The 25,943-nt window shown below is 56.6% G+C and overlaps 3 protein-coding genes across 4 annotated transcripts; 2 read left to right on the top strand and 1 right to left on the bottom strand.

Annotated features, from left to right (window-relative positions):
• The first annotated feature begins 630 nt into the window (after nucleotides 1–630).
• Nucleotides 631–5,924, top strand: LOC119235058 (myosin light chain 6B). Its single transcript, XM_037498099.2, has 8 exons — nucleotides 631–798; nucleotides 1,481–1,711; nucleotides 2,803–3,025; nucleotides 3,735–3,762; nucleotides 3,976–4,119; nucleotides 4,344–4,517; nucleotides 5,624–5,701; nucleotides 5,843–5,924. The coding sequence occupies exons 3-8, from the start codon at nucleotides 2,849–2,851 to the stop codon at nucleotides 5,869–5,871; spliced, it is 630 nt and encodes a 209-aa protein (XP_037353996.1). The 5' UTR covers nucleotides 631–798; nucleotides 1,481–1,711; nucleotides 2,803–2,848; the 3' UTR covers nucleotides 5,872–5,924.
• Nucleotides 5,925–6,483: 559 nt separating this feature from the next.
• LOC119235057 (myosin light polypeptide 6) lies at nucleotides 6,484–9,541 on the top strand. 2 transcript variants are annotated; one of them, XM_037498097.2, is made up of 7 exons: nucleotides 6,484–6,556; nucleotides 6,779–6,806; nucleotides 7,614–7,757; nucleotides 7,969–8,142; nucleotides 8,227–8,304; nucleotides 8,596–8,640; nucleotides 9,323–9,362. In XM_037498097.2, the coding sequence occupies exons 1-6, from the start codon at nucleotides 6,554–6,556 to the stop codon at nucleotides 8,622–8,624; spliced, it is 456 nt and encodes a 151-aa protein (XP_037353994.1). In that variant the 5' UTR covers nucleotides 6,484–6,553; the 3' UTR covers nucleotides 8,625–8,640; nucleotides 9,323–9,362. The 2 variants fall into 2 exon arrangements, with proteins under 2 accessions (XP_037353994.1, XP_037353995.1); XM_037498098.2 differs by lacking the exon at nucleotides 8,596–8,640 and having other exon boundaries at nucleotides 6,485–6,556; nucleotides 9,323–9,541.
• A 1,963-nt stretch (nucleotides 9,542–11,504) lies between these two features.
• Nucleotides 11,505–25,938, bottom strand: LOC119235056 (SWI/SNF complex subunit SMARCC2-like; the record flags this gene model as incomplete). The annotated part of the gene is given in 21 exon segments (XM_037498096.2): nucleotides 11,505–11,640; nucleotides 12,170–12,235; nucleotides 12,510–12,593; nucleotides 12,909–12,926; nucleotides 12,929–13,289; nucleotides 16,494–16,628; nucleotides 17,057–17,223; nucleotides 17,293–17,428; nucleotides 17,573–17,637; nucleotides 17,896–18,057; nucleotides 18,273–18,531; nucleotides 18,839–18,901; nucleotides 18,991–19,110; nucleotides 19,336–19,428; nucleotides 20,094–20,247; nucleotides 20,703–20,816; nucleotides 22,990–23,061; nucleotides 23,367–23,497; nucleotides 23,763–23,800; nucleotides 23,900–23,959; nucleotides 25,896–25,938. Coding segments are annotated over 21 exon segments (2,418 nt in total), but the record flags the coding sequence as incomplete, so codon positions are not given.
• Nucleotides 25,939–25,943: the final 5 nt, after the last annotated feature.

A 25,943-nucleotide genomic window follows, 5' to 3' on the forward strand; every position in this document is an offset into this window, starting at 1 on the left:
AAGCGGTTTCCAGCGAGAGGAGGAGGGGAAAAAACCAAATAGATCTTATCTTTAAATCAACTTCTGTGCAGGCAATGAAAGACGCAGAAGACATCTGTGGGGGCAACGAGTCTTCTAACCAAACACAGGAGAAATGCATTCCTTTCTGCTCTCTTCATGCCTAGTGATCCTTAGTGGATGGAAAGCAGAAAATACCAAGCACCTCATTATGTAAGCAAGATTAGAGGAGCCCTATTTACATAAACCACTTACTCCGTGCCCAGCCCATTCGATCTTGCAAACGTGAACACATCCCATCCTCCCAACAGCCCTAGGAGGTCGGTTTTGTCCTTATTTTACTGAGGCAGAGAGAACTAACTTGTTAAGAGGTTACCAGCAACCACCTGGCAGAACCTGGCTTCCAATCTGAGGGCTCTGCTCTGAGCCCAGGCATTAGCACCCCCCATGCTGCCTCTGAGATAATTTAGCGCCTTCATGCAGTGCTGGCGTGCGAGGCCTCCAGGGACGGCTAACATCCTCCCCCTCCTATTTTTTTGCACGACCCATTTCTAGTCTCCCAGGAAACTGCCCAATGAGCAACGTCACTTACTGCCCATAACATCCACTGTGACTCACCCCCCAGACCTCCGCGGTCTTCTACTCTGACCCACTCCCAGCAGGACCGTGCACCCCCGCGCCCCAGCAAGAGCTGCGCCCCAGGGCAAGGGATGGCGGGCCTGCGGCTGATTTCCTCCAGGGGCGGCGACCTTTGATAACCGTGTGGGGGAAGGAGGCGTCCTGGGCTGTCCGGTGCTCAGGGTAAGGGCTGGGGAGCCCAGTGGGTCCAAGGAGCCCCGTGAGGACCTGGCAGGGCAGCTGCGGTCGAGTATGAGGACGCGCCCTCCCGGGGGAGGCTTGGGAAAGTAACGGGGCTTCATTGTAAACCCTAATATCCACTTCCACTACCAGCTCATTAAAAAGTAACTTTGGGGGCCTCCCTGGCGGCGCAAGGGGTTGCGCCTCTGCAGCACGAGTTCGATCCCCAGCCAGGGAGCTCCCCACAGGGCGGAGCAGACCTCTCCTGTCTCCCCGCTGCTCCCCTCCGCAGTGGGTTTCAGTCCGTCCGCCTGTTCTGCTCCCCGCTCTGTCTCTGGTGGGTCCTCTTACCCCCCACCCCGCACCTCTGGCCTGCACCCCCGTTCTTGTATGCATATTTTTAAAAAAACTTAAAAAAAATAACTTTGGAGTTAGTGTTCCAAGTCACACAGCCACTGTTCCTGGTCAAGCCGCGAGAGGAAGCCACAGACCGCCCCACTCCCCGCGGGGGGCCGCGCCGCCCCCCCCCCCCGGCCCCCGCCGCAGGCCCAGCCGCCCGGCTCCGGGCTCTCGCCCCAGGGCCCCCAGGCGACAGCCCGCCCACGCTCGAGGGCCCGACGGGACGAGACTCCGGGCGCCCCCGCGCGCCGCAGGGTCAGGGGTGAGGACGGTAACTGCCTTTTAGTTCCGGGACAAGAGCCGCAGCCGGGGGCGCCTGAGTCACCAACCGCCGCCGCTGCCGGAAGCCGCTGCACCCGCCCTGCGCCGGCCGGGGAGAGGCGCTTCCCGTGAGCCCCCGGGCGCCCGAGGACTACAACTCCCGGCAAGCCCCGCGGCCGCCGCAGTTAACCCTTGAGGGCCCGCGGCCGCCTGGCACCGCCCCCCACCCCCTCTGCCCCTCACCTGGACCTGCAGGGTGAGTTTTAGGGGTGGTGGTGGTGTGTGTGGTGCGGTGGGGGGGGGTGTGTGTGTGTGTGAGAGTGTGAGAGAGACACACACACACACTCCGGGCAGGAGGGATGAGTGATTTTCCTAAAACGGGACAATTTGCAGTGATGACACTCAGATGCTTTGTGCCAGTGGAGACCCAGCATCAACTCTGAGTCGGGGTTTTTCATATGCACCTGGTGGGGGTGCGCGCCCCTGGAGCCCACAGGACCTCCCCATCCTTTTGGATTAGAGATTTTAGAATTTAGACCCTTTGCCTGTTAGTGTGACCATCCCCCTGGTGACACCACGGAGTCCCTCGGGCTCAGCAGGCGCCCTTTGACTTCCAAGACCACGGTCTCTGGAAAAGGTTTTCTTCCTCGAAGTGTGGGTGGTGGGTGTAAAACGAGATCTTGCCCCCACCCCCTCCCCTGAAGATACACGGGGTGCAGCCGCGGTGGGCAGCATGGATGTCTTTCTCTGTGGTGCACACACAGCTCCAGTTCTGGCTGCGAGGGCGGGAGCTAAGGACTCTTAAGTATCCCGGATTATCAGGCTGGGGTTCAGGAACAGTTCCCCTGTTCCTCATTCATGGGGGGGGGGGGGTATGGATGAGCTGCTGATTGTTCTTCACCTTTTACTGCTCCAAGACCCCACTTTATCCCAGCTCACAAGGCCCTTCCCTGCCTTAGCTTTCATGAATCTAAAAGGCCTACTGTGCCAGAGTTAAGGGCTGCTCTGAGTCAGGGTTAAGGGCCTCCCGTGCCTGAATCCCCTTCTTTGCCTCCCTCCTACCTCATTGTCACAGGCAAGCATCCTAATCCTCATGGGGAATTTAACTCCCCTACTCTGAGCAGTCTCTGGCTTCCTCCCCCTACCCCCAAGGGGCCATTGTTCTGGCTAGTCGTTGGGCTGGGTGGACAGAAGAGAAAGACCTTGGGTGAGGGAACTAAGCCGTTGGAGGCCAGGGGAGCTAGGGCAGGCTGGAGCTCTCCTCTGCCTCTCCCTCCCCACTGCCAGCTGGCTCTCTGTCCCTGCCCCCGCCCCTTGACATCCCAGACTCCCTGACTATTTAAACAGAGATGGGTGCCCCCATCGTCACACTGTCCTCTGGCCACTGGACATCATGCCTCCCAAGAAGGATGTACCCGTGAAGAAACCAGCAGGGCCCTCTGTCTCCAAACCTGCTGCCAGGCCAGCACCAGGGACCCCTCTAGCCAAGGGCAAGGCTGAGCCCACGCCAGCTGTCCCCCTGACTCCCGGAAAAACCCAAGAGCCCCCCATCGATCTCTCCAAAGTGGCGGTGAGTCTCCAGAAAGTGAGGAGAGAATTTGGAGGGGGTGGTACAGCCTAGGGAATGAGGGGGTATCTAGAAAGTGGGGTATCAGTGAACAGTGGAATGATATTAGAGGCTCCTCTTCGTCCTCCATTTGGAAGCATTGGGGTTAGTGACTCTGCTGGAGTCTGTTGTTTTCTCTAACCTGTAGCACGGATTCGTGTGTGTGCGCACCACACACGCACACATTCCCACTGATCCCCTGCTGGAGGCAGGGATGGTGAGATGGGGAACATCTGGGTTCTGGGGACAGTTAGTTTCAGGGTGAAGGGAAGGAGCTGCTGCGTGACTATGCAGCTCTAAAGGCCACAGCTCTGAAGTCCAGAAGGGAAGGCTGAAGAGGACAGACTTGTTAGACAATCACAGCTGGGGGCCAGGGGTAAATTTAGCCTTTGTTCAGCCCCCAGTTATGTGAGAGATGCAGGGCCCAGGGCACTGGAGGGAGGGGAACAGGTGGATGGGATTAAGCCTGTTCTCAGGAAACCCTCCCCCCTATAATTCCTCCTCTTGGGATTTCCCCAAGGTCCAGAGCTGGGACTAGGACTAAGGTGGCTGGATTCCCATTCTGGTCCCTTCAGGCCCCTCCCCAGAAGCGGCTGCCATTTGGCTGGGAGGAGCACTGGAGAGATTTGAACGAGCCCTGTCATCCCTTCTCACCTGCTCTTTTCTTCCACAGATCGAGTTTAACAAGGACCAGCTGGAAGGTGAGGAGAAGCTGGTCCCCTCAGCCCACTATCAAGCCCCACGTCGGATCTTCGTCGGAGCTTCTTTCTAGTCCCCTAACTTTGGTCCTGACCTTGAAACCTCCCACACTAGTCCTCTGTTATGCTCATCGCTAGCACATAGTTTCTGAGCCTCCTTTCTGTCTGGGGGTGATGGGAACCCCTGGCCAATGTTGACCCTCCTTTCTACTTCAGAGTTCAAGGAGGCCTTTGAGCTGTTTGACCGAGTAGGGGATGGCAAGATCCTGTACAGCCAGTGTGGGGACTTGATGAGGGCCCTGGGCCAGAATCCTACGAATGCTGAGGTGCACAAGGTCCTGGGGAACCCCAAGAATGATGGTAAGGAGATCCCTAGAAAAACATGGATTTTCATTTGGGTGGTGGAACTGAGGAAAGTTGGTTTGGTGACAAAGGATGCTGGGGTGGATCTTAGGACTTCAAACACCGACCAGGGTCAGGAAAGCCTCTTGAATGTGGAACAGGATGAAGCCTTCATGGCGGGGGTGGGAGCTGGGTTCCCGTTGATGCCCCAGTGACCGCCCCCTCACCTCTCAAACCTCCAGAGCTGAAGTCCCGGCGTGTAGACTTTGAGACTTTCCTGCCCATGCTCCAGGCGGTGGCGAAGAACCGGGACCAAGGCACATATGAAGACTACCTGGAGGGGCTTCGGGTGTTTGACAAGGAAGGGAACGGCAAAATCATGGGAGCAGAGCTCAGACACGTCCTCACCACCCTGGGTGAGGCAGGGGCCAAGCTTGTGGGGAGAAGAGGAGGGACAAGAGGGGTGGCCAAACAGGAGGGGCCAGGGAGGGATTACTGTCCTGTCGGTGGTGGCCAAGAGATGGAAGTCATAGCCCTGGGGCAGAATCTGAAGAGCTTCCTCCTGTGGAGGCCAAGGCGGAGAGGCACACAGATGCGTCCCGCGGGGCAGAGGAAAGGGGATGAGGAGGGAGATCTGTTTCTGTAGTGGGAGTGTTACACGCACAGGGGAGATGTGGACACACACGAGGGCTAACAAGCAGCAGGTTTAGTGCACCAGTGCTGGGCCTCCCTGGGTGTGCAGGGGTTAGAGACACAGCGCTATCAAGCTACAGGCAGCCAGTGCAGCGAGTTCGAGGCAGCGATTTTGATCCCAGGCCAGGGAGATGACCCAAGGGCGCAACAGACCTCTCATGTCTCCCTGTTGCGCCCCTCAGCAGTAGATCCCGTTCTCCTCACTCTGCTCTGGTGAATCCTCTCACCCCCACACACCTCTGGCCTACACCCCAGCTCTTGTATGCATACATAAATAAATCTTTGAAAGAAAGAAAGAAAGAAGGAAGGAAAAAAAAAAAAAAAAAAAAAAAAAAGCTCCGGTGCTGACTCAGCGGATTCGCATCGGGAGGCCGAGCCCGTCTGCAGGACGTCGGGGCTTCGATGCACCTTCAGGCTCCGCAAGGTTGGGGGGTTTGCACTGAGCTGGGCCTGGGCAGAGGACGGGGCCTCATAGCAAGAGGCGAGGCGTACGGCTGCACACCGAGGGTGCGTCAAGGGTCAGTGGTCGCGGGACCCCAGGGCCACCCCTCGCGGGTACCTGGTCTAACACAGGCGGGGTTCCCACCGCGGACCGCGCGGCCGGAGCCGAGCCTGCGGCTCTCAGGCTGCCGCTCTCGGGTCCCTCGCTTCAGGGGAGCGGCTCGTGTTCCGGGAGGCGGGGTGACTGGACCCCGGGACTCAGCCCCCGGCGGTCAGGCTGCCCAGGGCTAATGCCGGGAGCTGGGTCAGGGGCACCCCTCGGGCCGGGGGTCCTGGGGACAGGCCGGGGGAGGTGCAGGCGGGGCTGAGCCGCTGCGTCTGCGCTCAGGAGAGAAGATGACTGAGGAGGAGGTGGACACGGTCCTGGCGGGACACGAAGACAGCAACGGCTGTGTCAACTACGAAGGTGAGGCGTGGGGGGCCCGGGGAGGCCGGGGGCGTGGGGGGGGGGGGTGGGGTTTGGGGGCCGCGGCGTGGCGCGCGGCCGGCCGCCCGGGCTGAGGGAGGTGCCTGTCGGGTGCGGGCTGTGACCCCGCTCTGTCTGCAGCTTTCCTGAAGCACATCCTGAGCGTCTGAGCGCCGCGGCCGCGCCCCCCGCCCCGGCTGTACCCCGGCCCGGCTGTACCCCGCCCCCGGCGCGGAGAAGCGGGGGCGCGGCGGGCCCCGAGCGGCCGAGGCCCCGCGCGCCGACCTCCCCTCCCGCGCCCGCCGCAGAGCCCGCCGCGGCGCAATAAAGAGCTGCCCCTCCCGCCCCGCAGACTGTGGCCTTCTTCCGCGCCGGGGCGGGCCCGGGGGGGGGCGGGGGCCGGGGCGGGCCCGGGGCGCCGGGGCGGGGGCGCCGGGGCGGGGCCGGGGCGGGGGCCGGGGGCGCCGGGGCGGGGCCGGGGCCGGGGCCGGGGCGGGGCAGGCGCTCCTTCCCCGGCCCGCAGCGCCGCCCTGCCGGCCGCTGGGGTAGGACCCCGCACCCGCCCACCCCCGATCCCGCGACCCCCCGCGTCCCCGGTCCCCTCGACACCCTGACCCCGCGCCCCGCCGCACCCCGGGCCCCGCCGCACCCCCCGCCCCGCGCCTCAGGCGGGGCTGCCGGGAAGGGCGGAGGCCGCGGCCCCGCCCGGCGCTCCCCGGCGGCGGCCCCGCCCGCGCGGGCCGGGCCCGGGCGCCCATTGGCTGGCGCGCGGTGACGTCACCGGCGCCCAGGGCTGGGCCGGAGTCGGAGCCATTTCTGCAGGGGAAGGTCTCGCGGAGCGGAGCGGCCAACATGGTGGGAGCCGGGCCCCGGGAGGAGGCGCGGGCAGAGCGGGTGGGGGTGAGGAGACGGCAGAGGAGGGCAGAGGCGACCCTGGGCCTGGACGGGGGGCCGGGGGCTCGGAAGTCTGACGTCCCGCCCCGCGGGGAAGCGTCCGCCGCACGGAGCGGGGCTGGCGGGGCTGGGGGCGACGCTTGGGGTGGGCGCGCGCGCTGACCGCCCCTCTTCTCTGGGCAGTGCGACTTCACCGAGGACCAGACCGCAGGTAGGCGATCCCCGCCCCCTGAGGCCCTGCTTAGGGAGAGCCCCCCCCCCCGCACCTATTCCCTGACGCCTTCCTGCCGTCTCTTACGCACCCCAGGGGAGCACCCCTGGGGGCCCTGCTCCCTCCTCCTGGATCTTCCGTTTTCTTTTCTTACGTTCTTCCCACCCTCCCTCTCCACTCTAGATCTGGGCCCCCCGCACTGGTGAGTTGAGGGGTGTGAGTGTGTGTGTGACAACTCGCTCCCCTGACGCCTGCTGTGCACTAAGCTGCCTGCGCCTGACCCTTCTTCAGCTCCTCCTGCCTTTGCTCTCCAGCTGCGCGCCCCCCCCCCCAGCCTGGAACTGTGAAGCTTGTTAAGAGCAGCGAGCAGCTGTTTTGGGAAAATGGGGACAGGCAGATTGCTGAGGACACGTCTTTGTAGCTGTGGCCTCGGAAAAGTCTTTTTCTGCACATAAAGGGGGCGAGGTGGCAGGCTGCAGTGACCCCAGGCGCAGGCCGCGGCTCCCACTTCCTTATAAGGACAAGGCCCGGACTGGGCGGTGGCAAATTCCTGCCCGAGTAGTGCGGGAGGCTGGGCAGGCTTGCAGCGGGCAGAGGGGGTGTGTACCCCGCCAGCGTGGGGGAGGCAGGCTTTGCCTTTCCCTGGGACACCTGAGTGTGGAGGGGCACCGATCCCTCTTATGGACTTGGGTGTACAGCGTACAGATACCTGGTTTCCTCAGCCGATCCAAGTCAGGTGGCAGTAGGGCTGCGGCGGGGCTTGGGTTACTCTGAACTCCAGGCGCTGATGTTTCTCTGACTCCTCAGAGTTCAAGGAGGCCTTCCAGCTGTTTGACCGAACAGGGGATGGCAAGATCCTGTACAGCCAGTGTGGGGATGTCATGAGGGCCCTGGGCCAGAACCCCACCAACGCCGAGGTGCTCAAGGTTCTGGGGAACCCCAAGAGTGATGGTGAGGATCCTCAAGGGCACCTCCTCAGTGGGAATGGGCCTAGCGTTTTTAAGCTAAAAGCTTCCCTTTATGTTCTTAGGTCGCAAACCAAACCAGGTCCCTTCTTAACTAGCCAGTTCCCCAGATTTCCCCCGCTGCGTGTGGAAACTGGCTTGGTGACCCCTGTGATCCCCTCACGCCTGGGATTTTTTTCCCTCCTCCTCCATGGCAGAGATGAATGTGAAGGTGCTGGACTTTGAGCACTTCCTGCCCATGCTGCAGACAGTGGCCAAGAACAAGGACCAGGGCACCTATGAAGACTACGTGGAAGGCCTTCGGGTGTTCGACAAAGAAGGGAACGGCACGGTCATGGGTGCTGAAATCCGCCATGTTCTTGTCACACTGGGTAAAGTGAGCTTAGGTGCCACCTGATACACCTCATTGGCCACCCGATCCCAAAAAATGCTTAGTGCTTCCTTTCCCTCTGCAGGCGAGAAGATGACAGAGGAGGAAGTGGAGATGCTGGTGGCAGGGCACGAGGACAGCAATGGTTGTATCAACTATGAAGGTGAGGGATGAGCAGGGCTTCTGCGGAGAAGGCAGCCATAGGAGGCGGGCCAAGCGCAGTATTTTGGGGTTTCCTTGCCCCCCAGCTTGGGCTCCAAAAAGTGCTAGGGGGCAAGGGGCAGGGCCCAGCGCAGCCCAGGGAGCGGGCGGTGGGTGGGGGTGAGGCAGGAAAGGGTGATGTGTGCGCGGAGGGTGGGGAATGGGAGTAAGTGGAATGTCTGTCTTCCCACCACCTGACCCCTTCACCCCATTGTGTCTTGTCTTCACCATCAATGTCTCTTCCTTCCTGCAGCGTTTGTGAGGCATATCCTGTCGGGGTGACTGGCCTGTGGGGCGGGTACGGCTCCTCCCAGCCTCCCCTTCTCTAGTTGGCCTCCCCGGTGTTCTTCCCAGCCTTTGCTCTCTAGCCCTGCCCTCCCCTACTACCATCTGACTTCCTCCGGCATGTTTCTGCATGGAGCTGACTGGGGTGGAGGGTGGGGGGCTCCAAGAGGAAGGCGGCCTGGGGGTATGGTACCTCCTCTACTAAAAACGGGCTCTGAGAGGACCTGGTGCTGGTGTCCGGGGACAGGCGAGTACCCATCTTGCTTTCGGGGCGGTCCCCTGGCCCAGAGCATGGTTGGCACAGGAGGGTGGGTTGTGCCTACTCTGCTGCTGTAGCTGAAATCTTTTCCCCTTCCTTCTGCTGGGCAGCTTGGAGGTACCGTAACCCAAAACCCCGTCTTCTCCTGCCAGCGGCTGACAGTAGCTATAGGTGTAGTTGAAAACTTCTCTGCCTCTGCTGTGTTCCTGCTGCTCAAGGCGGGGCGGGGTGGTGGTGGGGGGGGGACTAACAGCTGGCGGGAGGGAAGCTAGGGGCAGAGAGCTGGTCAGACTCAAGGTGGCTCCAGCAAACCAACCTCAAGGTTGGCTGTGTAGGCGAGTTCCTTAGGCTACCTTTGTGGTCTGTGGTCTCCTGGCCCCTGGTGGACCCTCCCCGTGGTCCTGCTCCCTGGTTCACCCCTCTCTCCTTTCCACAGAGCTCGTCCGCATGGTGCTGAATGGCTAAGAACATTCCCAGTATGCCCAGAGTGTTCCCTGTGAGACTGCATCCCCTGTGAGGCCCCAGAGGCTCCCTAGGCTCTAGTCACGGCTAGTCACGGCACCTTCCCCAGCTTGTCTCTCGGATGATGTCTGCTGTCAGCATTCACCAAATAAACTGTCTTTTCTATGCCCTTCAGTTCAGTGCTGCTTTCCTTTCTGAGCAGGGTGAAGGGGCTGAAGGTGAGACAGACCAGGGTCAAATGAACCAGGGGGTGGGGAGAGTGGGGAAGGGCCTCCAGGGGCCACCTTTGCCTCATTGGAGAAGTACTGGCCCCATCACTGATGCTATACAAAGGGGTACGTCTTGGGGGCTTAGGGGAGCCACGAATTCCTGCAGGACCCAAGGCCTGGCACTGCCCTCTCCTACCATCTGATTTCCTCCTTGTTCCATCCTTAGGAGAGGCTAAGGCCTCTCCTACCTCTCATTCCCCAGCCACTCAAGGCCTTTCGTGGTGGGAAGCTGACATTGTTTATTGGCACTAAAAGCCAGGCTCCATTAGCACCGCCTGAGCCTGCCCCCAGCAGGGTTGGGGACCAGCAAGAACAGTGAGTGGTGCCTGCCTTCTCCCTGCCTAATAAGGGAAGGAATGAAGCCACTGCTTCTGAAAGGGTAAATATACAAACTCCCCAGGTTGTGCAGATCCTTCTGAGTCTGTAACAGCTATTTTTGGGCCAAGTGAGAGCCTCTGCCCCATCCCAGCGTCGACAGCTGTGCTGCGGGCAGCCTGCTGCGGACTGAGGCCCGAGTCTAGGCCCATGCGAACCCCCTGAAGGACTCTCCGGAGCGCTGCCCCCAGCCCAATCCCTCTGCTGTTAGCCACAGGTAAGAGAACACAGAAGGCATCCACAAGATGGAACTGAAAGCAAATTAATTTATAAAAAAAAAGGGGGGGGGGAAGAAAAAGAAAATTTACAGAAACTTGAACAGAAGAAAGGTGCCAAGACGCAGAGGAAGAGAAACGGACGTGAGGGAGGAAGGGCCTGGTGGGGGACGGAGAAGCACTGCGGTGCCTGGGGGCGGGTGTGTGTGCCTGGGCTTCAAGGATCAAGAGGCAGAGCTGGTGCGGAGGCTCTGGGATCCGGGCCGGGGCCCTCTGCAAGCTGAGGTCCGCACTACCCTGGGCTAGGCGCGCCTCCCCGCTGCTCCCAGGCCCCTGTGTCCTCACCCAGGGGAGCCCTGGCTACCAGTCAAGGTTCTGCCGGCCTTGGTGGAGGAGGGGAGAGGCCAGAGGGGGTGGCCCACCAAGTCCTAAGGAGGAGGTGCTTAAGTGCTTTTGAAAATGTCAGGTTTTTACAACTCCCCACCCTCTCACAGCTCCCCGCTCCAGCCTTCCAGGCGCCCACTGAGCCCAGGGAGGGAGGAAGAACAGCCCGGTACCTTCTCTTCCTCTTCCTCGCTCACCTACCACAGGAACCCCCCGAAATACACTTCCCCACCAAATACACATACGTTGCCATCAACTATGCAGGTGGCTTTTAAAAACACAAAAATGACACTCAGAGGGCAGGGGTGTGTGTGTGTGTGTGTGTGTGTGTGTGTGTGTCATTGGCTGAGCTGGGAGGCCTACGTGGCAACACGGAGGAAGCAGCGGGAGAGATTAGTAGGAATAAATGGGTCGGGTGGTGGTTGGGGGAGGGCTTCAGAAATTGACTCAGTCACTAACAAGGGACCGCAGGAGACAGAGTCTGCACCCTATTCTATCCCCGAACCCTAACTCCCCCCTTCCTAAAACTCACTTCCCTCCTCAAAACAATGTAAAAGGATATTTTAGTGGGTGGAGAGCGCTCCATGTGGCTTTTTTGTGTCTGCTTCCTTTGAGGGGCTTAATTTACTTTACCCATAAAAAAGCAGTAGTTTCGAGGGGGTGCACCCTAGAAGTGGTTAGTTAGAGCCTTGTATAAACACCCTCCCCGGCCCTACCTTGGAGGGCGGCACCCCCATCCTATCCTCTCTCTCCCAGACATTATTAGAAACATCTTTTAAACAGAAGTCCTTGGATCATCCGATATAAAAACGCGTGCCTCTCACGGGCAGAGCGGGGGCTGTGGAGGGGCAGAGGAGCGTTCCTTACGTAGTGATGAACTCTCCAGGCGGGGAAGGGTCCCCGTGGTGGGGGAGGGCTGTTCCTGGAACCTTGATTTCCATGGGGGTCAGGGAGAGTTGTCTGGCTGGCTCCTCACTGCGGAGGTGGCACGGGGGTGACCGTGCCTGGGCTTGGGGCCGTGGGGTCTGGAGGCAGGGGGGTGCCTGGGTCTGAGGAGAAAAGGAAGATGAGTGAGTGTCACAGGCGAGGGCTCCAGACCCAGGCCTCCACGGACAAACAGAACGGGCGTGGCATGCAATGGATGGGCAGATGAATGAGGTACCCATAACTTCCAACACCCTCTTCCACCTCACACTGGGAAACTGATGCCCCAAATCATCCTCCTGCCCCCAAGGGAACTCTAAATGGGGCATCTGAACACGATGGGAACAAGCAGGGGGAGGCCAATCATCATGCAAACAGGCAGCTAGTTCCAAGTTTACAACTGAGATGCTCTGTGCCACAGGACTCCTCCGTGACCCACCAGTGAGAGGCCCCAACGTCATCCCAGAGGTGGCAGCTGCCAGGCTGGGGATGGCGGAGGACAGCCAGAGAGGCCCTTCCTCCTGTATTCTAATTTTATCACAGAGTTCACAAAGGATTGTGGGAGCTCTAGTACTTGACCTGTTCCCCACCTGCCTTCCATCCCTCCGTGTGGACCCTCTCCCTCACCCTTCTCCCCTCCAGGACCCTTCTCACCTGGCAGCGGGCTGGCACTGGGCAGGAGGTTGCCCTGAACAGCTGCCACAATGGCAGGGCTCTGGGCTGCGGCGGATCCGAGCCCCGGCCCGAGAGGCAAGGAAGATGGCATGGTGGTGGTCGCCGGCAGGTTAGGATGTAGAGGGTTCGCCATGGACACAGGCAGGTTAGGTGGGGGGAGGGTGCCCGGGCCAAACGGGAGATGGTGGTGATGCCCATGCAGGTTAGGAGGAGGGGGGAGGTTAATACCGATGGAGTCGGCTAGACTACCGAATGGGATGACGGATGGAGCAGGGAGGAGGAGGCGGCATGCCGAACGGCAAACCCAAAGGAGCATTACCCGCCATGCCTGGGTGCCCGCTGCCTGGCACTGCCCCCGGCATCATGGAGGGAGGAGTTTGTTGGTTGGGGAACGGTGAGGGGCCTGGGAACAAAGAGAAACCCAGGAGGTTAGGGCACAAGAGCTCGTCGACCAACTGCCCTTCACGGCGGGCGTGACCCAGTTGCTCTGGCACCACCTTCCCATCTCCTGGCACGGCAGGAAGTGGGAAATCTTTGGGACAACGTTCCCAAGAGCAAGGTGTGGGCCGGGCCCCTACTCGGGGCTTAGGATTAGGGCTGGAACAGAGATGGGTCTGTCTGCAGAGACTGTTTCCAGTTCGAGCACATCTCCCCATTGAAGGGGACGAGAGCACCCACCCGGATCCCTGCTGTGAACAGTTCCAAAACCGCCACTTACCATGGGGTCCAGGGGGGGTACCCCTGGTGGGATTGCCCCAGGCTGGGGGGCTCCAGCTGGCTGCTGTTGCTGTGGCACTGCCGTTGATCCTGCCTGCCCTATCTGTTCAGAAGGGCCCAAGCTTCCAGGCGGGGCCCCACTGCCAGCAGGCGCAGGGGCTACAGAGGCGGGAGCCATAGCCAGGCTGTGGACTGGGGGTGGCCCAGCAGCTCCCGTGGGTGGGATCGGCTGGGAGCCCGGGGGCAGGGCTTGCGGCGGCTGCTGCTGCTGTTGGTGCATTTGCTGGAAGTGCTGCTGCCGGGCCCGCATCTCAGCATATTTCAGCTGCTCCATGTGGAAGGCCTGTCTGTCTGCCAGGAGCTGCTGCCTCTGGTACTCCAGCTGCCAGCAGAGCCAAGGGAGCACTGTTACTCAAGTTCAGAAGACCTCCAAAGGAAAATGCCTCGCCCCTCCCTGCTCTGTCTTCCAACAAAGCCAGCCTCTCATTCTGATGGTTCCCCACATCAAATCTAAGTCTTGGGTCTCCTTGGTGGTGCAAGGAGTCAAGTCTCAGTACTATGAAGCTATCAGCAGCCACTGCTGCATGAGTTCGATCCCCGGCAAGGGAGCTACCCACATAGTGAGGCAGACCTCTCCTGTCTCCCCGCTGCTCCCCTCAGCAGTGGATTTCAGTAGATCTGCCTATTCTGCTCCCCACTCTGTCTCTGGTGACTCCTCTCATCCCGCCCCCACCACCTCTGGCCTGCACCCCAGCTCCTGTATTGTAAATCTTGTGCTTGGGTTTCCTCTACCTACTCTTGGTAAATTCCCACCACTGCGTCCTCTGGCTGCCCAAGGGCTTCTGGCTACAGTGGGTTTGTCTGAGGTAGTTAAACTCCGTGGCTTTGAGCTTGTTATTACTTTGATCTGGAAAACCTGTCTTGTCAATTTGTGTTATTTTCTTCTTACAAAATTAGCTAAAAACTCATCATTCTTAGGAAGCCATTCCAGATTAACTCACTAGCCTGAGATTTATTCTTCTGTCGCTCAAGTCTTGATTTATTTATTTATTTATTTTTAAGATTTATTTTATCTATTTATACATGCACTGGGTACAGTCAGAAGCGCAGGAGGGCGAGAGAATTCACCAGAGTCAGAGCGGGGAGCAGAGCAGGCAGACTGACAAAGTACACTGCTGAGGGCCTCCCCGGTGGCGCAGCGGTTGAGCACTGGGTTGCGAAGCTGCCCACGGCCTCTGTGGCGCCGGTTCGATCCCCGGTTGCTCCCCCAGCCACCAGAGGAGGGGTCCCCACATGGCGCGCAGACCTCTCCTGCCGCCCGCTGCTCCCCTCAGCAGTGTGCTTCGGTCCTTCTGCCTGCTCTGCTCCCCGCTCTGGCTCTGGTGAATTCTCTCACCCTCCCGCACTTCTTACTGTACCCAGTACATTTATAAACAAAACAACAAGTAAATAAAAATCATAAATAAATAAAAATACATGCCTCTTAAAAAAATAAATAAAAAATAAAAACAAAGTACACTGCTGAGGGGAATAGCAGGCGGCAGGAGAGGTCTGTGTGCCATGTGGGACCCTCACCCGGCAGCCGGGGATCGAACCGGCGCTGCAGAGGCTGCAGGCAGTTTCACAACCCAGCACTCAACTGCTGCGCCACCGGGGAGGCCCTATTATTTTTTTTAAGATTTATTTATTTATGCATACAAGAGCTGGGGTACAGGACAGAGATACAGGGGCTGAATGGATTCACCAGAGACAGAGTGGGGAACAGAACAGGCAGACTGACTGAAATACACTGCTGAAGGGAGCAGCGGGCAAGTCAGGAGAGGTCTGTTGCGCCATGTGAGTTGCTCCCTGGCTGGCTGGGGATCGAACTCGTGCTGCAGAGGCTGTGGATTGCTCCATAGTGCAGTGCTTAACCCCTTGCACCACCAGGGAGGCCCCAAGACTTACATTCTTGATTGGAAAACTCTATATTTGAATTTGTCAGACACTTTAAACAAACTGTTTCAATGTTATATTTTTTTTTTTTTTTTTTTTATAGAGGCATGCTTTATTTATTTGTTTGCTGGTTTGTTTGTTTTGTTTATACATGCACTGGGTACAGTCAGAAGCGCGGGAGGGTGAGAGAATTCACCAGAGCCAGAGCGGGGAGCAGAGCAGGCAGAAGGACCGAAGTACACTGCTGAGGGGAGCAGCGGGCGGCAGGAGAGGTCTGCACGCCATGTGGGACCCTCCTCCGGTGGCCGGGGAGCAGCCGGGGATCGAACCGGCGCCGCAGAGGCCGCGGGCAGCTTCGCAACCCAGCGCTCAACCGCTGCGCCACCGGGGAGGCCCTCAATGTTATATTTTTGATGTCTCCAATTAAACTAAATTTGCTGAAAGCAGGTGTAGGGTAAGGTAAAAAAATAACAGGCTTTTCTGCCCTCCCGCCATTACAATTGATGATGGATCCCTGCTGTCCTGAATGCATGCCTGATAGTGGGCACCTGAAGTGAGGTATGGGCACGTGTAGGTGGGTACACCTGGGCTGAGAGACCGAGCTTAAAAGGGCAGCGTCATGGAGACACCAGGCGAGCAGAGAGAATGAGAGCAGAAGAGAGAAAACGAGACCATGAGAGAAGGCCAGAGAGCCCAGGAAGTGAAGACTGGCTGGGAGGCCTGCCAGCCTCCCAGCCCCCTGGCACCCCTGCCTGCCGTGTACCTGGTAAACTCACTAGGAGGCTGAAAAAGCCACCAAGGGCTCCTAGGACTCCTCTCCTTTGCCCCATCTACTAGAGTCATGGAGATCCTGCTCCGTGCCCGTCCTGCTGCTATAGGGGGTCTCTGTCTGTCTTCTACTTCTTTTAGATTTTCTCAAAGACTAAAATCGTTCAATGCTCTGTCTATCTCTGAAGCTGAGGCCTGCCCTTAACCTATTTCCTCACCCCTTAACTTACACAATCACTCAACAGATATGCACTGACTTAATATTAAATAAATTAATAATAAATATCCATTGGGCCTCCCCTGGTAGTGCAGGCGGTTGAGTGCAGCGCTGTGAAGTTGTCCGCAGCCTCTGCAGCACGGGTTCGATCCCGGCCCACTGGCCGGTCTGGGTCCCACATGGCAGGCAGACCTCTCCTGTCTGGCCCGCTGCTCCCCTCAGCAGTGTATTTCGTCGGTCTGCCTGTTCTGTTCCCTGCTCTGTCTCTGGTGAATCCTCTCACCCTCCCGTGCATCTGGCCTGTACCCCGGTTCTTGTACAAATAAATAAATAAACAAACAAACAAACAAACAAATCTTTTTAGAATAAATAAATAAATATTAATTAACAAGCACTGGTCAAAGCCCTGAAGATGCAACAATAACAAACGCAGGCTAATATCCACTGTATGGAGCCAAGCCCCTGTGGGCCTCAGTGCCTAGGCTCATCTAGGCAGCATCCTTGATAACACCTGAGGCTGACCCCTGCCCTGGGCTACTTCCTGGGCTACTGACATTCCATCAGTCTTGAATTTCTATGCTGCCACGTCACCCTCCTAACCGAGACACTCCCTGGTGTCACGGTGGGCTCCCTGGGCACCACAGACCTGCGGGAGAGGCCACTCACTGCTTCTCGCTCCCGGTCCATGATCGTCTCCAACTCCTCAAAGTGCCGGAGTTTGATCTCCAACTTTTTCATCTGGGTCTCCACCAGCAGGGCCACCAGGGACTTGATCTTCCTCTCCTCAACAGCAGCCAAGTGCTAGGAAAGGCAGGCGGGACAGCTCGTGAGTGGGAGGGAACAGCACGTGAGTGGGGAGGAACGCACGTGAGTGGGGGGCAGCTTGTGATTGTGGGGACACCACTGAAGACATTCCCCAGGGAGGGGAAGGCAGGCAGGTTTTATGAAAAACTTGCTGTGGTCACAACCCAGAGCGAGAGAGTAGTAAAGAAGGAAATTTTTTAAAGAACGCAGAGAAACAGAGGGCGGCGAAGGGTAAGACGCTCAAGTAATTAGAGGGGAGAAAACAGGCTCAGTGGCAAAAGCCGGAAAAAGCTTAGAAAAGAGACCAACTCGGGACCGAAACCAACGCAAGAGGCCAGTGCTGCGTCAGGGGGGAGGAAGCGCTCCGGGTGAGGGAGCCAGGGACAGCGCAGCCCCTTCCCGGGGGGCTTCTGGGCCGGCATCACCTTGGCCTTCACGGCGGCGGCAGCCAGGGCGGCGGCGGCGGCAGTGGAGAGATTGCCCTCCCCGATGTCGCGCTCCACCTTCGTCTTCCTTTCTCCCTCCGACTCCACCACTTCCTTCAGCACTTCCTCCTGCCCGTCCTTCGGCTCCTTCTCTTTCTCAGCGTCACCTGGGCCAAGAAAGGGCCGCGTTATCCTCAGGCCTGCGCCTGGAGCCGGCGCTGTGGCGGGAGGCTCACCTGCCGGGTCCCCCTCGCTCCTCTCTGACTCCTTCTCACTGTCGCCCTCCTTCCCCTTCTCCTCATCCTTCTTGGGCGCCTCGCTGGCTTTTTCCTTTGCTTCTTCCTCGCCAGCCCCAACTCCTTCTCGGGGCTCCTGAAGTCCCAGTGGAAGAAGATCAGGGAAGGTCAGGGTGGCCGGCTCTTCCTCGGGGGCCATCTGGCTCCAGCGGGCAGGCCAACCACGCCAGCTCCCCGCGCCTGGCCCCCACCCGCCCGGCCCCGGGGCGCGCCACTGTACCTTGGGCTCCTTCTTCTCCTCCGTGGCCTGGCCCTCTGCCCGCGCCTCTTCAGTCCCACTCTCCTCTGGGCCCGTGGGAAGAGGAAATGGGGAACGCCTGATACAGAGTCTGTCTCTACGACACCTTCCCCACTGCCTCTCCTCCTAGAGCATCTCAGTGAGAGGGCCAGCTGGGGACCACAGTCCCTAGGTAAAGCTGTGGGGAAATAAGGACCCACCAATGCCCCCCATTCCCGTTGCGCTGAGGGGAGCTCTGAGCAGGGATGGCACAGCGGAGCCAGGCCCCGGGTGAGGAGAGGAATGAGCCACTTGCTGGGCCTTACCAATCCGCTCAGGCTCATCAGAGGTGGTCCCTGCAATGCCACTGCTCTCCAGGCCAAAGGCTGGATCTGCTTTGCCTGTCACTTTGGCTGCTTCTTCCACTTTCCGAACATGAGCCTCCACCAAGGCTGTGGGCACCTCTTCCTTCATTTTGGAGAACTCTTCTGCAAGACCAGAGAGGATGAGAGGGAGTGGGCAAGTTCTGGCTATCCCTGGGAAAGCATCCTCACAAGCCCATCTCGCCACCTGGGCCAGCAGGGAGTGCGCTGAGCCAGCAGCAGGCAAGGCCAGCAGGGCACCGAAACTTGATGGGGCTTCAAGGTCTGAGTGACAAGCCCCTGAGATACAAACTAAGCAGGCCAGGGTCCTGCCACATTACCTAGGGCTGACTTCGCGGCAGCAGAGGCAACTCGGGGATCAACGACAGATGCCAGGAAGGCAACAGTGCTCATGACAGGATTGCCTGATTGACTGAAGGGGATAGGCTGGTAGGCCAGGGGGCCCAGCGAGGCCTCTGAGTCCTCTAGGTAAGGGTCTTCAATGGGAAGACGAAGAAAATGCAAGATGCACTCATCCTGGGTGCGGCTTCCAACGTGCTCTGATACTTTGTTCCAGTCGTCTTTGTACATTTCCAGTGCCTGGGTGGTGGTGGAGACACAACTTTGCTTACTTAGCTACTAGTCTACTAAGTTAGCTGGCTTCAAAACTGTCTGTGTCCTGTTTGTATACTCTGCTGGATCCCAGGGGAACGTCCAAGAAGCACTGAGGAGGGATACGGAATTAATGAAATGGCCAAATCCCTGGCTGAGAGCTGTCTCCTGGGGCAGGTGCGCTGGGCAGTGAGAAGCGGAGAGGTTGGGGGCCAAGATCCTGCTCTCCCTACTCAGAGCTGCAGTTGGCACCCTGGTTACTTTGCACAGAACTCTCCTTTCTTGCCCCAATTACCTCCAGGAGCAGCAGGGTCTCCTGCTCTGTCCACTCGCGAGTGGCACTGGCTGCAGCTTTGCTCTGCATGGGAAACACAGGAGGGTCAGAGAGAGGAGCCTGGGCCTCTGAGGTGCAAGGCTCTAGAACGAAGCCAGCCCGCCCTGCTGTACCTTGGAAGGGACATTCTTCTTGGTGTACATGTCTGTGCGTAGCCCGAAGTTCTGCATGTCGGTCGGTTTCTCTTTGCCTTTGTCAGGGAAGTTGAGCATTTGCTGGGAAGCAGATGTCTGCTATGTGTGGAGGGAAAAAAGAGGTGAGTACGAGTGGCCGCGGGGAGTTAGGGGAGGACAGAGAGAGGAAAGACAGAAGGAGCTTCCTTCCCAAAGCCAGGGACGCCCCTGGTGGGACTTCCTCCCTTATTGCTGCAGCTCCTCTGTGCTCATGTCTCTTCTTCCCGGGCAGGGGCCCCCCAATAAAGGGGCAAAAAAGCCCAGCGGGGTCTACATCCCACCTACCAGCTCTGGCTTGCCCTTAGCCGTCTCTGGCACCAGGTCATCCAGCTCTTTGCCCTTTCGCCCAGCCTTGGTATCAGCATCAACCTGGCGGCCCTGGGGGACAGAGCTTGGCGTCACGGAGGCTGGGCAGAAAATGACCTGGCCGAGGCTGTGGAGGCCTCAAGGCCAATGCCAGGTGAGCCACAAGCTCTGGGGGCACTCATGCCACTGTTTCATGGTTCCTTAATGACTGGATCCTCAGTTGGCATGATCTCCAGTTGTGTTACATGTATCGTTACAGGCTCTTTAAGGAGCTGGACAAGTAGGCTCTAATCCTAGTTCTGGCACTCTGTGAGTTTGGGCAAGCCACGTAATCCTCTTAACTTAATGTATGAAATGGAGGTGGAATCAAAAAATGGAAGTGGTAATAATTATGAAGCAAAAATGAAAAAATGTTGGATACGTGATAAAAGTTTAAAAATTTCATGCAACTTAATTTTAAGCATTTTTCACTGTCTGTTCCACCCCCTACATTAGCCTGGCCGCTCTGAGGACAAGAAGCATCTCTCCTCCCTCAGCATGTCCTCACAGTCTTAGGTTCAGAGGCTGAGCGAGGGTGCTAGGCAGAAGGGGCTGATTCCTACGACCCTTTGCATCTCACAGAAAAGGAAGAAATCTGAAAGCACTCCTGAACATTACCCTAAAAAACCAGAAAAAGAAAAGTCCAAAGAAGCCCAATTTGACCCAACCCATCCCTTCCCCACAGCCCCTCACCCTACCTGCGGGGTCTTGGGCTGCAGAGGCACCAGCCCTGATGGCGTGTCCGCCAAGACATGAAAGTGGGAGGTGGGGGGAGGCCCCATTGGGGTTGGTCGACTCTCAGCATCCACCTGGTAGTTAATGAGCCCCCACTGCTCTAGGAAGGCATGGACCCTAGGAAAGGCAAAGACGGGGTTATGCGGGAAAGCAAGAAAGATGGGGAGGAGGAAGGAGGGGCACAGAGGTGGGGATGTAAAGTGCCCTCTCCCCTGGCCTCCTCCCCTGCTCCTTCCCTATGAAATCCCATCTCCTCCCACCACTGACACCCAAGGCCAGTGACACCCAAAGCCACATCTCCATCTTGGACCTCTCCCTATCCACCCACCTGCTAACCCTGTCCTCTGGACAGCCAGCAAAACTGAACCAGTCTCCCTCAACCACAGACACGTTTTCTCCTTTATTCTGCACTCGAGAGAATGCCTTTCCTACTCCCTCCAGTCACTCACACGCCAAACCTGCACTCTGCCTTTCTCTACAGGTGCTTTTTCCTTCTCACTCCCCTATGCTCCTTGCTGTAATCCGCATGGGCAGCCACCCTCACGGACCTCCTCCCCTCAGCTGAGACCCACCTCATGATGGCACAGACATCACCTGCCAGGTTCCTGCGGCAGGCGGTGGAGGTGAGATACTCTTGGGGGTTCAGCCGGTAAGTGTCAATCATGAAGTTTCGATAGGCCAGGTAGCTTAGCAGAGAGATGAACGAGAGGAAGAAAAGTAAGTGTCTGTTGAAGACATGAAGGCTGAAGAGGAAAAATAATAAAGTGCTAATGACTTCTGTGCAGAAAAGACTTCAGCAAAGAATGGCTCGTTTAACCAAACACTGTCTACCACAGGCTGGACAAGGCGCTTGGCCTTGCATCCTTGATGGGTTTTGCAAAAATCCATTTCCTTGATGGATTTTCAGTGAAACGAATTACCTCTTTGACTGTACCTGGAGATGTTTCATCCAATGCAAAATCAAAATGTAAGAAAAAGTGCCCTTATTTCCAAATCAGATGTTAAATTAAAGGGAAGTCCTGTCTAGGAGGCCAACCAGCAGGACAGAATATAAACATTTTGAAGGTAGAAAGATCTAAGTTCAGGGCCTCCCCGGTGGCGCAGCGGTTGAGCGGTTGCAAAGCTGCCCGCGGCCTCTGCGGCGCCGGTTCGATCCCCAGCTGCTCCCCGGCCACCGGAGGAGGGTCCCACATGGCGCGCAGACCTCTCCTGCCGCCCGCTGCTCCCCTCAGCAGTGTGCTTCGGTCCTTCTGCCTGCTCTGCTCCCCGCTCTGGCTCTGGTGAATTCTCTCGCCCTCCCGCGCTTCTGACTGTACCCAGTGCTTGTATAAATAAATAAATCTTAAAAAAAAAAAAAAAAAAAGAATTAGCAATTCTTAAAAAAAAGAAATCTAAGTTCATATCAGCAAGTTACTTAATTTTTTTAAAAAAAGACTTATTTATTATGCATACAAGAACTGGGGTACAGACGCGGGGGGTGAGAGGATTCACCAGAGACCGAGCAGGGAACAGAACAGGCAGATTGAGTGAAATACACTGCTGAGGGGAGCAGCGGGCGAGTCAGGAGAGGTCTGCTGTGCCATGTGGGTTGCTCCCTGCCGGGGATCAAACTCACGCTGCAGTGGCTGCGGATGGCTTCATAGGTTGCGTCTTAACCCCTTGCACCACCAGGGAAGCCCAAGTTACTTAAATTTTTGAAACTCTGTTTTCTCATCTGTAAAACGGAGTATCTGTTGAGGATTAGAAAGGTCTGGGAAGACCTACTAGTGTCAGAGATATTGTAGATGCTCAAAAAATGGTAGTTGTTGTGCGAAATAGTGTAAAGTTTATGAACATGAGCTAGAAAAAGGTTTCAGATGCAAAGTTTACTGTTTAGTAGCTGTGTGACCTTAAGCAAGTGACTGATCCTAATTCAATTTCCTAATCAGCAAACTGATATAAGGAAACTACCTGGAAAGTGGATGTGAGGATTAGTTCTCCAGACAGGGCACCTAGTGCTTGGGAGACGTACTGCAAAGCATGCATTCTAGTTCTAACCCTGTCCACGTCTCACCCTGCCCACATCTCAAGTAGAATTCATATTGTCTGTTCACTACTCCTCTCTCTCACACACCCTGCTTGGCCAAGCAAGAGGCGCAAACGGTATGAGACACAAGGAAAGAAACTGGGCGGGAAAGGAGGGTGACCCCAAGGAGAGGAAGTGAGGCAGCCGGGAGAGAGGCCATTCAGTGCTTAGCAGGAGCCACGGCGCGGCACTAAGTCTCAGCCTCCTCGCCACCCCATGGATCTGAACCACACATCACCAAACCTTGTCCAAGGGGAGTAGGCTTAGCCTGAGGGAATACCCCGGACGAGAGGTGGTGAGGACAGCTTCTGAGCCTTAAAGCTGCATTTCACGTAACTCTGCTCTCCCAGAGCGTCCTCTCCGTACCCCCTCACTGCCTGGGGTCTTCGCAGTCCCTTCGCTCCTATTTCCTGTCATTACCTACTCTAGGAACCAGCCTGGTAAAATTATTTTATATTCTTTTCAAAGCTAACATTTACGCGAGGGATATCTGCATTTGGGACAACATGGACAATCACAGATTACAGAGTTCTGCGCCCTAATAAGAGATTGGAGACGCTGGCGCAGGTACCTTTGTACAGAAGAACATGCTTAGTACCACCCCTGGGTGAATCCCAGAGAGCATGCTACTGCGGTCACAGTGCTGCCCGTGGGAAGAGATCGTGTCTCTTGTAAGCTGAGGACAGTGCTTGGCCCACAGCAGTAGCTCAAGAATTCAGCTGCTGAATGCTGCTAGATCGGGAAGGGTGAACAGGGACAGGAGGGAGAGAGGGAACCGCCGCTGAGAGCCTTACATTTCCGGAGTCTTGGACTTGTTCTTGCCGTTGAAGAACTCGGGGAGAGCCCGCCGCTCAATGGCATGAACACTGCAAAAAAAGCCAACGTGGACTCAGAGGAGCCAGTGGAGAGATGGGAAGGCCAGAAAAGGAAGAACCTAGGGGGAGGTTAACTAGGTGGAGACTGCAGGAGGGAAGGCACTTGGGGAGAAGCCCGCTAGGGCTGGAAGACTTAGCGACCAGGAGTTCTCCTAAACTGCAGCGTGCCCTGGTCTTTAGGGCTGAAGGAGAAGCAAACTCACCTGGAGGCAGGAAGAGGGGCCACACACTGACACGCTCACCCCCTACCCAAGGCATGAAAGCAAGGATTCAGTGAGGAGTTAAAGCCACAGTACCTATTATAGTCAAACCAGGCAGCATAGCTGGGGATGATGATGTGGTGGGTCTGCTCGGTCACATTGTCCTCATGCAGGTCTGGATTCTTGGTCTGCTCCCCCTTGTTCCCCGTACTGTTCTCATCCTCATCCTAAGAGTACAGAGGCTACTGGACACCCAGCATTCCCATTTTGCCCTTAGCAACCCTCTGTTTCTCCTAAACCCCAGAAATGCGGCCACTAAAGGTGGGCACGGGAATGAACAGGGCCCCCGATCTAAAAGGGTCAGAGTTCTGAGCAACAGCTAGAATTAGCCTCGGGTGGGAAAGGCCTGGGTAATAGCAGCCCTGGCGGGGGCACTTTATAATCACAAATCAGAATCACGTAGAGAGGGAGGCCTCTCTAAACTGGCTCTACCTTGCCCGTGGTCTCCATGCTTTCATCCTCCTGTTCATCTGAAAGTAAACACAACAAAATAGAGTCTTTGGAGGGAAAAGCGCAGCTGAATCCCCTGCTGGGGCTCTGCTGACCTTGCCCAAGGCTCCCCGTCTTACCCAGGTCAGTCATGGTGCCTCCTTTGACCGGGGCTGACTCTGAGTCCTTCTTAGTGTTGACTGCCAGAGAAAAGTCATTTTATCAGACAGCTTCTGCCAAAATCAAGTTCTCACATCACCACTGTCAACAGTTCTAGAGAGCTCACTTTCTACAAAACTTTCTCCATCTGGTGACAGAAATGCGTAACTTCCTCTAGTCACAATCCTCCCAGGGCTTAAAACTCACTTGCTACTTTCCCCCTTTTGACAACCAAAAAGTCATTTAATTTTACTCCTCCTATAAAGAAGCATTTTCCTTTCCTTATACTACTATCTCTAAGTTCTTTTTTTTTTTTTTTTAAAGATTTACTTATTTTGCATACAAGAACTGGGGTACAGGCCAGAGGTGTGGGGGTGAGAGGCTTCACTGAAGACAGAGTAGGGAACAGAACAGGCAGACTGACTGAAATACACTGCTGAGGGGAGCAGCAGGAGAGAGGAGAGGTCTGCTGCACCATGTGGGTAGCTCCCTGGCCAGGGATCGAACTCGTGCTACAGTGGCTGTGGATAGCATCATAGGTTGTGTCTTAACCCCCTGTGCCACCAGGGAGGCCCCCTCTTTTTTTTAAAGATCCATTAATTTATGCATTCAAGAGCTGGGGTGTAGGCCAGAGGTAGGGGGAGGAAAGAGGATTCACCACAGATAAAGTGAGGAACAAAACAAGTGAATCTACTGAAATACACTGCTGAGAGGAGCAGCGGGAGAGGCAGGAGAAGTCTGCTGCACAAAGTGGGTAGCTCCTTGGCTGGGGATCGAACTCGTGCTGCAGTGGCTGCAGATAGCTTCATAGTGCTGAGACTTAACCCCTTGAGCCACCAGGGAGGCCCCATATCTGTAAGTTCTTAATGGACAGAGGAAGAATGACTAGTTCACTCTGTAGAGGAGTGGCTGGATCTTACAAACATTTTGAAAGCAGATGAATTTCTTCAACTGAATTTATACACAGAAGCTTGGGAGAAAATTCAGCTAGAAACAAGAGCAGTTTTGATTGATGAGGAGGTGGAAGCCACACTGACTCTCTCTCAATGGCTCCCGACAACCCCACCCATAAGATACAACCCTGAATAATACTTGCAGCAAGTCTGTGGAACACAGGCTGTGTATTGCAGCAAGTCTGTGGAACACAGACCAGTATTGCAGAGCACTGGTCTCCAAAGTGGGGCTCTCACGCCAGGTGGAAAAGACAGTCCTCCGGGTAGAGGCACAGGGTATCAGGGCCTCTCTTTGTTTTTCCATTTTATCCTTGCCACATTTTAGATAATATTTGTGTTTTATAATGATCCAAAAGTAGTGATTTAATAGTACACATAATATAATTTGTTGTCAAATATTTGATGGGAATACATAATCAAAAAGAGTTTGGAGGGCCTCCCTGGTGGCGCAAGGGGTTAAAAGTCTTAGCACTGTGAAGCTATTCACAGCCATTGCAGCACAAGTTCGATTCCCAGGCAGGGAGCCTGGGGCACAGCAGACCTCTCCTGTCTCCCCGCTGCTCCCCTCAGCAGTGAATTTCAGTAGATCAGCCTGTTCTGCTCCCCACTCTGATTCCTCTTACCAATCCTCCCTGCCCACACCTCTGGCCTGCACCCCAGCTCTTACACGCATAAATGAATAAATCTTTAAAAAAAAAGAGAGAGATTGGATATGGAAGTATTGATTTATAAGGCGGTCTACCTGAAACCTATATAATGGTATAAACTAATGTAACTTCAATTTAAAAACAAACAAAAACCTTGGAGACAACAGCCATCCACTGCAAAGCATAGTCCCCAATTCAGATATGGACATGAAGGCAGAAGGTTGTGACGGTGACGAAAACAGTGTCAATACCCGGGTACATTGAAGGCAAATCTCCACCAAATCTGGGGCTGGGAAATCAGTTCACTTGGGGGGTTTGACACGGTAGGAGCAGGACAAGGTGTGGGCTGGGTCCCGGGAGGGTGGCCTGGCCCCTACCTGTTTTGGGCAATGTCACCTCTTCCACATTTGGAACTGGTGAGGGCT

This window comes from Talpa occidentalis, unplaced genomic scaffold, assembly GCF_014898055.3.
Source record: "Talpa occidentalis isolate TD23 unplaced genomic scaffold, MPIMG_talOcc4v2.1 talOcc4.866, whole genome shotgun sequence".
NCBI classification, from domain to species: Eukaryota; Metazoa; Chordata; class Mammalia; order Eulipotyphla; family Talpidae; genus Talpa; species Talpa occidentalis.

What these genes read in the sequence shown, in the direction of transcription:
- LOC119235057 (XM_037498097.2), top strand. An exon ending in CACCGAGGACCAGACCGCAG is followed by an intron (nt 6,807 to 7,613) that starts GTAGGCGATCCC and finishes CTGACTCCTCAG; the next exon opens with AGTTCAAGGAGGCCTTCCAG. An exon ending in CCATGTTCTTGTCACACTGG is followed by an intron (nt 8,143 to 8,226) that starts GTAAAGTGAGCT and finishes TTCCCTCTGCAG; the next exon opens with GCGAGAAGATGACAGAGGAG.
- LOC119235058 (XM_037498099.2), top strand. Translation starts at nt 2,849, where the DNA reads ATGCCTCCCAAGAAGGATGTACCCGTGAAGAAACCAGCAGGGCCCTCT. An exon ending in GGGGAACCCCAAGAATGATG is followed by an intron (nt 4,120 to 4,343) that starts GTAAGGAGATCC and finishes TCAAACCTCCAG; the next exon opens with AGCTGAAGTCCCGGCGTGTA. An exon ending in CGGCTGTGTCAACTACGAAG is followed by an intron (nt 5,702 to 5,842) that starts GTGAGGCGTGGG and finishes CTCTGTCTGCAG; the next exon opens with CTTTCCTGAAGCACATCCTG.